This window comes from Rattus norvegicus, chromosome 1, assembly GCF_036323735.1.
Source record: "Rattus norvegicus strain BN/NHsdMcwi chromosome 1, GRCr8, whole genome shotgun sequence".
Classification (NCBI taxonomy): domain Eukaryota; kingdom Metazoa; phylum Chordata; class Mammalia; order Rodentia; family Muridae; genus Rattus; species Rattus norvegicus.
Genome location: NC_086019.1, coordinates 199,342,449 through 199,355,216, shown reverse-complemented (window position 1 = coordinate 199,355,216; position 12,768 = coordinate 199,342,449). Strand labels below are relative to the sequence as shown.

Below are 12,768 nucleotides of genomic sequence, written 5' to 3'. Positions count from 1 at the left end.
AATATCAAACATATTTAGGGAAAAATTCACAAAATGTAACAGTATAAGAAATATGGAGGCAGATTATATTGCATTTACCATTTAATTGGAAAATTTGGAGCCCAGTGGAAGGGATAATGCAATTGAGCCTATTGATCTGGGCTGCGGAACAGACTATCACAGTCTGTGACAAACCCATCTGTCCTCAATATATCCAGAGATTAAGTCAATGGTATGCTTACACATGCGTGTGCGAGAATACACACACACATACACACGCACACACCACACACACATCACACACACACACACCATATACCACACACACATCACATACACACACACCACATAGCCACATACCACACGTGCACACACACACACACACATAGCCACATACCACACGCGCGCGCACACACACACACACACACACACACCCCTCTTTACATCCATACAGACTTATAAAGTTTATGTTCTAAGAGTGTGAGCATTCTGCCAAACCGTTTTTTAATTTCTCTGGTGTGAATAACAAGATCTTCACATTTTGCAAAAATACCCTGTTCCTGACATTTAGATTTCTAATAAATACAGACATCGGACTTTACAAAGGAAATGGCTGCTTCTAGAAGCATGCCGAGAAATCTCTGTCTTCAAAGATGATACTCCATGGGAAAGCTTCAGATGGCTGCAAGACAGGAGGGGTCCTAGACATCCAACTTCCAGCATTATGGAGGGAGAGCCAGAGTAAGCCAGCTCTTTGCCTTCTGCGTGCCAAGCCCCTGTTCATTTCAGGCAAAGGCAAATGCTGCAGAGCCGTGTGTGTGTGTGTGTGTGTGTGTGTGTGTGTGTGTGTGTGTGTGTGTGTGCATGCACACACTCAATTTCAGGATAAGGACACAGACAGGAGTCTGTCTGGGGTTTAACTCTGGAACACTATCCTCCTTGACACCCATTATCCAACACACATCTCCTAATACACATTTTAATGTAAATTTTCTCTTCCTCTCCTGTGAGCAAGAGGATGACTTATCCTTCCTCTCGGCTGCTCTACCAGGGTCATTCCTAATTATCAGTGTTGTTCTCCATCCATACTCAGGACTGTTGGCACAGGGAGGCACTGTGCACCCTCTGACTCACAGGTGCTTCACAGCCCACTGAAGGTTTGCAAACTTGACACCTTGTTAGGTCGGCATTCAGCTGGGCCAAGTCTGCAGTCAGAGCACTTGGATATTTGTGTTTATGTCTCTGACCGTAGTCCATATTCATAAAACCGGGTGCCAGTGGTTTACTAAAATTTGTCATGGAAAAGTGAAATTTGAAATAAACCCAGAATTTATAAGAAGAGCCTCATAGATGTGTATGGTGATTTTTATTACCTTTAGAAGCTTCGCATGCAGAAGCAAGGTGTAAGCCGCCTCTGTGTAGTTGTCACACTCTTTGTGCAGGTCGCAGAGCTTATACAAGTACCTGGTGATGAAATAGGACTACATTCTTAAGGAGTCACAAGGTAACTTGTGTTGAGGACTGCAGGTGCTAAACTTGACATTCAACAGTAACTCATGGCTATACTTTCTTTTTACTATGTTCATAATTCATAATGCCTTGAAAACTGTTGAAATCACAAAAAGAACTGATCGGAATAAATATAATAAATACACACATATATACCATACATATATAAATAAAAGTATATGTCGGCATATGTCTATACAAATATATAATTTTAAGTCATCTTTGTAGGAAAAAGTGAGGATAATATATAAAGGTAAGAATTTCATTGCAGGGTTCCTTATTTCTTTCATCTTTTCCAGTTACATTCCTCAAACACTTGAAATGAGATTAGACAATCTAGATTGTGCATTTCTCTTGAGTCAAAATGCATGTACACAGAAAAAAAAAAACCCAAAAAACCAGCAGCGATGACAGCAGACTTGATCAAAAGGAAGTCTGTGCTGTGGGAAGAAAGGGATGCTCTTTACTCTATAGCCAGACACATTTTGGATCAAAGAGGCTGGGTGTTTCCTAAGTTTATTATATTCATATGGTATGTTTTAAAAGAAAAGGTAAAGAAAAAATAAGAAATCCAAAACCATGCAAGTACACTCTATGTGGCTATCACACAGTCAAGCTTTTTGTCACACAGGTGACAAGCTAACCTCATTCATTAAGGTGGTCTGTCTCCTTGCTAATTAGAGACCACATAACCAGAAAAGTGACTGAGAAATTTAGTGTGTCACTCTAATCAAGCGTTTTGATCATCCAATGATGCTGGGGAATCAAACCCAGGCCCTTCCCAAGCGAGGTAGCTGCTCCATCAATGGGCTATGTCCCCGGTGTATCTTAAAAGCAAATAAAGAATCAAGTCCAGCCGGCTGCACAAAACATTTTTCATTTTTTTGTGAGAGAAACACATAGGCATGTGGGAATAGGTTACTAGTTAAAGAAGAATAGACTGCAAAATTATACTGTCTACTTTTGGAAAATTTATTACCAGGTTTCTCATTTGATCACATGACTTAATAGGGTATCAACATGTGCTGGCCAGCTTGGTACATACATATAGGAAACACGACTACAGCTCACACAACAGGGTATTGGTCAGGTCAGCATGTTACAGACCTTATATACATCCCACAATGATTGTAAGGCACACACAGGGTGCTGGGCAACTTGGCATATACATACCTTATATACACTGCACAGTGATTACATACACAGGGTGCTGACCAGTGAGGCACACACGGAGGATATAAACCAATATGGCGCACACCTACTTCATAGACATCTCAGAGATCACAGTGCACACAGGCATACACGTACCTTATATACATCTCTTCTCTTTCAATCTCTTTGTAGAAATTCTGAAAAATTAAACCATGGCAGTGTTGAAAGAAAAAGTGACTCCATTATACACCACAATACAAAGAACAAGAAAGAAAAAGCAAAAATTGAAGCAACTCGCCATTGCAAATCATAGTTCAGTTGTGGTTGGAACACTCAGTGGACCCAGTGTGTGCAGAGTAGATCTTTCAACTCACCCGAGCTCTGAGCATCTAACACTCCCCCTGACTCTTGCTTTGGTAAGGATCACACTTTAGACACTAGAGAACTAAACCCATATCAGTCATTTGAAAGTCACCCATCTTCAGTCAGAACAAGGTTCTGACTGAAAACAATCTCTTGATCACTGTAGCCAGTCTCCTCCGCTATTGGGAGGAAGGAAAGGCATCATCAATATGACTTCAGCACAGTGGGGCCAGCCTTTGTGAGAAATGGAGAAGCATGGGGACACTCTTGTCCTCGCAAATCCCAAATTGCTGGCCATATGTATTTAAAGGTAAAGACACATTATTTCCATAACACTGCCACCCTGACTGTTCCACAAGGGGCCACTGTCACTGGCCTGAGCAGTGCTGAAGCAGAACCCAACCCCCATGGACCCATCATGTTCCCTGCAGAGAGTCCACTGCGTTAGAGAGACCCTCTGAGACACAATATGAGAAAAATGGATGTTCACTCACAAAAAGAAGGAAGAAAGGGAGGGAGGGAGGGAGGGAGGGAGAAAGAGAGGAAGAGAATATGAATGAAAAAAGACCCCTGTGCAAAAACCCTGGTGGAGAAAAGTGAGTTTATGATTTCCAGTAAGTTATTCTGAGCTATTTCTATACATTACTTCATCTAACTCAACATTTATACCACAGTCACACTTCTGGTGAGCCTGGCAGTGCACGTTTGTAATGGCAGCACTAGGAGGCTGAGGCAGAAGAATCTGAGTGGCACTTCTTCTCCCCGTGGATTACTTTATATACCTTAGGTCATGCATAGGACACCACAAGGTGCAAGAGTCAACTCACATGGGCCTACAGGATGGAAGCTTGACAGCCATTTTATTTTCCATATCAGTTTTTTGTTTTTCTTCAGAATTTCATACTTGCATACAGTAAAACTTGATCATATCCAATGACCATTTCCCCCCTTGACCTCTCCCCAAAATGTCCCCCTCTTAGCTTCATGTCTTGTCTTTTTTGCAGATAACTCATTACATCTAATTAATGCTGTCACATATGCATGGGAGAAGGGCCATCTGCTGGAGCACAGGAACCTAACTAGAACACACATAATCATTCTTTTTCTTTTAAACTAACTCATTTCTTTATTTTTAAGAATGATTCTCCCTCCCCAATCAGTTACCATCAGCCAATAACTCCTCACTAAGGGATGGGCCCTCGAGAGAACTTCATCAGGAAATTTAGCATCCAAGAATGATGTTTAAACTCAACTATGGAGCTGGCAAAGATAACACTGTAAAGGCATACACACAGTGAGTCTTCAACACTGTAGATCAAAAGGGTCAGTCTCTCTGAAAGAAAGACTTTATGGACAGCAAACAGGGACCATTTGACCTGGAGCTGCACCTGACATTTGAAGGAGCTCTGGTTCCTATGAGGCCAGCAGTAACGAGGGCATTTCCGGCTACAGTTGCAGACTTGACAGAAGATTCAGAGTGAGGAAAGCCCTTTCTTCCCACATCTCACTCACAAGTCTCCAAACACTCCAGTGTCCCAGGAGCATCTCTTGTGCCTATGGTTTTAATTCCAGTTCACATCCTCACATTCTTTACTGATTGAACCATCTCCTCAGTCCACAGTTATTTGAAATGCTTGGGCCAATAACTGTGAAATCCCTGTCCTGTCCATGTCTGACTCTGATGGCTTCTCTGTCTCTTAAAGTGTGCTCTCTGTTTTTAGGATGGCTATTTTATGACGAGAGGACTATGATGTCCAGCCAAGGTTTATATTACCCTGGATTTCAGCTCCAGCAGCTATGACTTTGTGCATGTTCTTGCCTCCACAGCTGAAGGAGAACTTGTTAGTCTAAGGAACTGAATGTTAGGAGAACCTTGTCTTTTAGTTTATTCACTTTCCCCCCTTGCTGTTAAAGGAGAGATGACTCCCAAGCTCTTTCCACAACTGACAGATATCATAGGTCCTGGTGTTTATGGAAGGGAAAACTGGTTACCAGAATGTTTGTTATTGGCCTTAGCAGCTTGTCCAGATAGCAGACATGGGCTGCACTGCACCAGAACTTTTAGGAGATGTTCCTCATGGCAAGACAGAAACTACCTTGATGAAGAGAAGCAGAGTGTAAAAATGACTGGTTCTGTTAATCTTTCTTATTCAAATATGCCAGGGCTTTCTTCTTTCCTTTCTTCTTTGTAAAGATTTACTTTATTATTTATTTATATGAATGGTTGCATGTCTAGGCCAAAGTATGAGTGTCCGTAGAGACAGAAAAGGACAGTGGATCCCCTAGTGCTGCAGTTACAGGAAGCTCAGAGAAGTCTGGTATGGGTGCTGAGAACTGAACTCAGATCCTTTGCAAGAGCAATGCCCACTCTTAAACATGAAGCACTGCTCCAGCCCCTTCTGATTTTTCTTAATGTATGTATGATTGGATGAGTATGTGGTATGTGTAAGTGTGTAGTCTGTATGAGTGGGGTGTGTGAGTCTGTATGTATGAGTGTGTGTAGTGTGTGTGTGTGTGTGTGTGTGTGTGTGTGTGTGTGTGTGTGTGTGAGTGTGTGGTATGATTGTTGTGTGCATGGATGTGTACCCATGAATGTGTTCAGAGGTCAGAGGAGATTGTCAATTTTGCTCCTCTATCCCATTGAGACAGCACCTCTCACCAAACTGATAACTATGTTAGTGGTCAGCAAGTTCCAGAGATCCTCCTGTCGCTGTCCCCCACAGTGCTGCATTCTAGGCATATATGCCACTGTGCCAGAGTTTTTGTTGATATTAGGATGCAAACTCAGGGTCTGAGGTTCACTTAGCAAGTGACGTTAATCAGTGGGTCATCTCTCCAAACCCTTTAGTAAACTCTATAAAGAATGAATGCTATATCAAATTCCTCCTGACACAAAAGTCCATTCTGGTGACCTCAAAGTACTTACAAGTCACACAAATGGCAGATCTGGAAGGAAGTGAAGGCTAAGTGCTTACATGTTTCTCAGTGACTGGATCATGGCCTGAAATCACAAGGCCAGTGACTGAGAAGAACGGTGAAGGAAGTTAGGCAAGGTAGGAATAGTATTGTCTTGCATTTCTGCCTAGAGTCAGCTATGGGAAGCAGAGGATAGCCCTACCTGGCCAGGAGTCAGTCATTATGGTTCCTTATAGGGATAACAGTGCACAAAAGTGCAGAGAGCCCTGCAGCCAGACTGGGAAGTACATCCACACAGAGAGGCTTGAGGTTGGCCAGCCCAGTCACTCCTTGGACTTGAGCTTGTGGGTCATCAAACTTCCTAAAAACACACTGGCCCTCCTGCTCTTCCTGGATCACCTTAAGAAGTAAGTACCCAGGAACAGTGTCCAGAGACCTAACAGCATCACAGTCACAGCAGGAACATGCAGGATCAAACATAAGCAGATTCACCCAGCCACCCTCCATCTCTGCTGTCCTGCACTAGTGTCCCATGGTGCTCTCACAAATGACCATAAACTGGGTGGCTTCAAATAACACAAAAGCCATCCTCATAGGAGAGAGTTCTAAAGTCAAGGTGTCAGTTAGGGCTTCGTGCATTCGAAGGATCTAGGTGGCCTCACTCCTTGACCCTTCCAGCTTCTGGAGATTCCTAGAGTTCTGAGGATGCTGTCTTCTTCACTCTAATTGCTGTCACCTGCTTCTCTCTCTCTCTTTTTTTCTGTGTCTGCTTTCCTTTTTGGGAGTGGTGAATTGACACAAGGTTCTTATGCAGCCCATACTGGTCTCAAATATGTTATGTACCTGACGCTGGCCTTGAACCTTTGTGATCTTCATGACTCTATTCCCCCAGTACACTGCCAGCTTCTTTTCTCCTGTATAAGAACTCTTTTGAATAGAATTAACCCTCATCCACCTAGGCATCCCATCTCATCTCATGCTTCGATGTGCATGTGTGTATGTACACTCACATGTATGTGTGAGCATGAGTGTGTGTGTGTGTGTGTGTGTGTGTGTGTGTGTACCTACATGTGTGGTGTAAGAGGCTGCACTATGCTGTCAGTCATTCCTCAGCTGCTGTTCACCTTGTTTTCTGTTTTGTTTTTTGGAGACAGAATCTCTCATTGGCCTGGAGCTTGCCAAGTAGGTGGGATAAGCTCGATGCCCACCGAATCCCAAGAATACAACTTTCCAACTGACTTTGCTTCACCAGTGCTAGGATTATGAGCCACCACACCTGGGTTATTTTTATGTATGTTTTGGAGGAATGAACTCAGTTTTCAGGTTAGTAAGGCAAGCACTTTACCAACTGAGCCATCTTCCTGGGTCTCATCTAGAGAGATGCCTTTTTCAAAAAGGGCTATGTTCTCAGGACTAAGGATAAATAAATCTTTTGGACACTACCATTCAGGACACTCACTCCAGTACATGACTCTGATCTAATAAAAGTAGAGTCTTTGCATCTTGAATTCACAAAGTGCTACCTTAGTTATGAAACTAGATGATCTGCCACCCTCAGCTGCAGCAGGGACATTGTGAAATACTCAGAGGGGAGCCAACCTCTTGGCCTGGCTGAGAGCAGATTTGCAGGTAATTCTCTGTCCTTCCTTCCCAGCACCAAAGAGGACTTCCCACCCCAACCCTAGGCAGGGGGAAGCTATGCTGCGCTGTGGAGTGTTCTAAGGCCAGCTGTCCTCTGGGCTCCTGAAAGCCCTGGCTCCATTTGCACGCAGCATGCTGTGAGGATAGAAGGTTTAATTAACGGTTCACTCACCAGCACGTTGACTGTGCAGCTCATACGATTGTCTTTGTTTTCGTCGTGCATGATGGTCCTGTAGTCCAGGAGTCTCTCCATCAACCGCACCACGAGCTTCACAAAAGTTTCTCCTGTCTTGGCCAGGTATTTATGCTTCCTGCAGTGCTCCAGGAGGCTGAAAAAATAATTACATACACCTTGTTAATCACACTCCAAGAAAGAAACTTGAGGCACGGTTTAAAATATTTCCCATTATTAACACATTTTAATTATTTCTGGGCTACAAAGTTCATTGTAGTCTAATTACAAGTCTCTCCGTCTCTCTCCTGACATAAATCCCGCCGTGAATCAACACTTACATTTTATCAAATAACACTTTGTATTGCTCGTCTCCTCTGCCTCCTTCCACTTCATGATCCAGCTTAGTGATGATCTCATTTTCAAACTATAATTAAACAGAGGAAGCGTAAATAATTAGCATGGCAGACATTCCATTTGACGATGTGGGTCTCAGTCACATTTACGTCTTTGGGGTCACTGTTGGGTGGTTGCCCTCTGCCTTTGAAACGTGATTTCATTTCAGAGATGCTGTCCCTGAGCCCTTACACACATCCAATAACTCAGCCTCAGAGAGAACCTTTGCTTTCTCTCCCGGCTAATGAAGCCAGAATGCATGTATTTCAGTGAGAGCCACGGGAGGAAAGTCAAGCCAACTGTAGGACACAGAATCGAAGAGGAATGGAAAGAGGTACCCAACTCCATCTCTACGGACAAGCAATAAGCAGACTAGGGTGTTGATGCCTGGGAAGGAGCAGGCGTCCTTTCAGCTGCTAGGTTAGTGTTCCGGGCAATCTGAAAACGTCCATCGGACCACTCCACTGGCACTCCATGACAGACCTCCACTTCAAACAGGATCATTAGAAGCAAGGCAGTAGAGTCTAGAAGCAGAGCTTAGCAGTTGGTCCATCTCCAGGCTCATCCTACATACCCCCTAGAGCTGGACCTTGTGAGCATCAGAGTTAACTGACTACATCTCTAAAAAAAAAAAAAAAATTTAAAAAAATTAAAAAAAAAGACTCTAAATTCCAGGGAATGAGGAATTCCTACATATTTCTAGGGACAATTGGAAATAAACACCTTCATAATAACAAGAAGTATGTTTCCCTATATCTTTCCCTGACAGCCAGGGGACACCCAGGTGAAAGAAAATCCTGAGTTACTAAACCTGGGATGTTGGTAGGCAGAAGGGGTTAGGAGGACATGGGTTTATAAAGATGGGGATAGTCACACTCTGGGCCATTGGAGGTGAGCAAGAGCGAAATGGCAACTGACCTCAAAGCCCAGAAGCAAGAACATCATAGCATGAACGTGAGGTCTCCAGAATCCTTTAAAGATGTCCAACACCCAGTTCTCAGCAGTAATCCCCAAGTCCCATGATGACAAGGTTCTTATGAGAATAACAGCCAAGTGAGAGTAGGCCTCCTCTCTTAATGACTGCTGTATTGAAGCTTGCAGATGAGCCTGAGACAGTCCTTCTCATGAAATGAAAATGTTGCCCCATGTGCATGACAAATTTGGTGACTGTCATGTGTGTGAAAATAGAATCTCAAGTCAGTATGTAACTGAGGAAGAACTTCTGATCCTCCTGCCTCTACCTCCTGGATGTTGACATTACAGATAGGTGTCACTATATCAGATTTTATGGGGTGCTGAGGCTGGAACCCAGGGCTTCCTATATGTCAGGCAAGCTCTCTGCTAGTGAGCTACATCTCGGGAGGCAAGTAATTGAACCTAAAGTAGAAGGAGCTTGGGAGAACTCAGTGTGTCAGCAAAGAGTAGGCTGGTTGATACCAACAAAATTGGCTCTCTGGGCCTTGTCCAGCCAAGTGGTGACATCGTTGAGCCACAACACATGGTTGAGACACCAGACAGTGATATGGGGCATGGGAAGTGTTACTGTGGCAGTGGAAGCTAATGATAGGCTCTGGAGAAGCAGAAAGCAGGGCCCACAGAAGAGCCCCCGAGCTGGCACAGACTCTCCTGTCCCTATTATGGCACAGAACTCAGAGCCTCACTTTCATCCCACTGCACAAACATGGCTTGGGGAAGGGGTGCTTCTTGCTCAGAACTAAGGACTTGGCAACCTCCCAGCAACCTTGGCCTTCATGAGCTCCTCAGTCTTTCTGACCCTCTCCCACTCTCCTCCCAGATAAATACCACTTGTTGATGGTCAGGCTTAAGAAGTTCAAGGCTTTTAGAAACAGAGGTTGCTCCATTGAAGGAGGAGATTCACTTGGCTTTTTCTCCTTTCCAACATGGAATCTCAAGGAAAATGCATTCCCTGTGAAGTGACCACCTTTTGCCACGAGCTCGCAATGACTCTCTTCCTTACAGAAAGGATTCCCTCAAGCGGCCATTTACTTTGGACTCCAACACAAGGGAGCTCTCTTGCGATTAGCCACTGGGTGACATTTGAAAGCACTCCCACCTTTTCAGGGGAAAAGAGACTGGGACCTCGAAGATCAAGGGAGTGACAAGCATGCGTGATTCACAGCAAGTAGTTGAGATAAAAGAGAACCGACAACTAAATTCAGACATAGTATGCAAGTGGATATGTAAGAGGGATATGACTGGGAAGGTATAGAGAATTCAGAGAAGTATGACTGATTCTAACACTGGCAAACATACACAGAAACATTTAAAATTGTTTCTCACTCAGAAGATACTGGGATGTGAGAGGTGAGGAAGCCTTGGCTCCTGCTTATTGAACTTGCCTGAGAAATGTTTAATGTTTCCCAAAAAGAGTGGCTGGACGGTCGGTGCATCACAGCACAGTTGATTCTAGACATACCAACCTCCAGGCTGAGGGCGAACACTTGCACAAACACCTGAGAAGTCTGCCATGTGTCAGCCAGGTCTACAGGCTCCTCAGAGCCTCTCCTTTCTGCACCTTCATTCATTCATATTTTTTTTTTACAGAACATATGAGGATCAATATGCTAGTGTACTGTGACCTGTTATCATAATCAGAATTAAACAGCTCCATCCCAATAAACTGGAGACAGTCCATTTGCTGATAGAGTGGGACTTTTTTTTTTTTTATAAAGGCTATGTTTACCGTGTTCCTTGTCAGCCTGCACTGTGGTAACAGGCAGCGGGGCTCTGTGGCTGGGATAAAATTAGAGTGTGTTTATTGTGCTCCTCAAATGGTGGTGGAGGCTCGCTGACGGAATAAGCAGAACCATTATATTTTCTTCTCTTTTCTAAATCACAAATATTGGTACAAAAACATCCACAGGGTATCCGAGTTAAAATATGGAATAGAGCATCTCAAGTCTCTGATATCAGCATCCCCCTGAGAATATTAAAGGTAAGAGATTATCAAGTGGAGGCATTCGGAAGGGTGCTTCTCAACTGGCTGTAATGGACTGTCCTCAGTGGCACTGATGTCGTGAATTCAATTAACTAAGGAAAAAGCTGCTGCTTCCCTATCTTACTGAACAAGTCAGCTATGGGCTGCTGAATACTATTTCAGAGACTACGAAGTGGGGTTCCCAGTCACAGATAATCTGAAAACCTATGATAATTCATTTGAAAAGTTTGATTTGGGGTTAGGTTTACTGCAATTAAAAATCGTGGGCTTGTAGCCTGTCTCTACCCACTGAGCCATCTTGCCAGTCTCGCTGCTCTCACAACAATATATTTATATGTGTATAAAAATCAGACTTGTAATGTAGCCAGGATTATTTACCACAGAGATCTGGATGTAAATAATACAAACAAAGGCTCGGAGCTTATCACAATCGGGTTGAAATCATGAACCTAAGAGTATAGCCTGCTGCATCTCGTAGCAAAAGTTTCTTAGTGAATATTACCCTTTGCCCAAAAGCGCTCTACTTCCCCCCACTGTTATCATGAAAACAAGTTCAGAAGACACTGCAAGGTAGGTGCTTGGCAATTTCCTGGTTTCAGGGGGCACCAAAGAATCACCTCTTTCGTCTCCTCCACCTCCACATGGAGCTGGCCGGTCTGCTAGAGCCATACAACCTTACCCATGATATTTACCAGAGGCCATTAGAAACAGGAAGATGGTTGACTGAGTCTGCGTAGAAAATATGCCCATGAAGAAGCCTCAGCAGACACAAGCCAGTGCTTAAAAGCCTTGGTCTCTCAGCTTTCCTGATGATATCCTGACAGTGACAGATTCTTCAATGTGTCACTTGGCCTCTAATCCCCGGGCTCAGGCACACTAATATTTTTATGTAGATTACATTTATCTTTCTTAACCACTGTGTAAACTTAATTACATACTTAATTAATCTCTAGGATTTCATCCCATATTAAAAAAATTCATATTCCTCCTGTCTATCAGGCAGTTCCCTGACCTTGAAGCTTCTGTGACCTGTTCATGAGTTGAGAGAGCCCGAAAGTGAACCCTCGGAGCACGGAGGCTCAGCGGCTGACTGGCTGAGTTACCTTGCAGACACTCACAAAGCAGCCTGAAGAGGACCTTCTAGCTGAGCATAATTACAGCGAGAAAATGGCCTCAGAGAGAGCCAAGTTTGATTTAGTTGAAGGAGACTATGGGAGGTTGAGTATGTCTTTGCTGGAAGGCTTTAAAAGAACAGAATTCAATATAATCAGAACTCTTGGAGTCAAAGGTATTGGCTGTCAAGATCTCTCAGGCCACCTTTGGGAATGAATTCAATGAAATCAAACCTGCTCGCCGTGCCATGTTTCCTCTAGAAGCATGGAAAGCCACACAACCATGTTTTCTTTCGAAAGAGAGAACACAGGTAAACAAGACAACAAATAAACTCCCAAATGGATTGGAGAATCAACAAGATAAAATTTCCACCGGACTTACTCACATTCATACTGTACTACGAATTGTACTGGCTTTTTTACCAAGTGGCAGGAGCGTCCAACATTGGTCCGACAAGCTGAATAACTCGGGTTCATCAACTATCTGCTTAAGGTAAGAGGCAGGGGTGGCAGGGGAGATTATTCAAAGGGAAACTCAGGATGACACGAAGATGACTCACGTTTATGTT

At 43.6% G+C, this 12,768-nt stretch overlaps 1 protein-coding gene across 2 annotated transcripts in view; it reads right to left on the bottom strand.

The window, feature by feature from the left end:
• The window catches only part of Dock1 (dedicator of cyto-kinesis 1), a 516,616-nt gene that overhangs the window by 58,420 nt on the left and 445,428 nt on the right, over positions 1–12,768 (bottom strand). For both annotated transcript variants that reach the window (XM_063263800.1, NM_001143858.1), the window contains exons 34-37: positions 8,074–8,159; positions 7,733–7,889; positions 2,797–2,837; positions 1,353–1,443 (exon numbers count right to left, since the gene is read on the bottom strand). In XM_063263800.1, the coding sequence (XP_063119870.1) occupies positions 1,353–1,443; positions 2,797–2,837; positions 7,733–7,889; positions 8,074–8,159 (375 nt within the window). The remainder of the gene's footprint in view (positions 1–1,352; positions 1,444–2,796; positions 2,838–7,732; positions 7,890–8,073; positions 8,160–12,768) is intronic.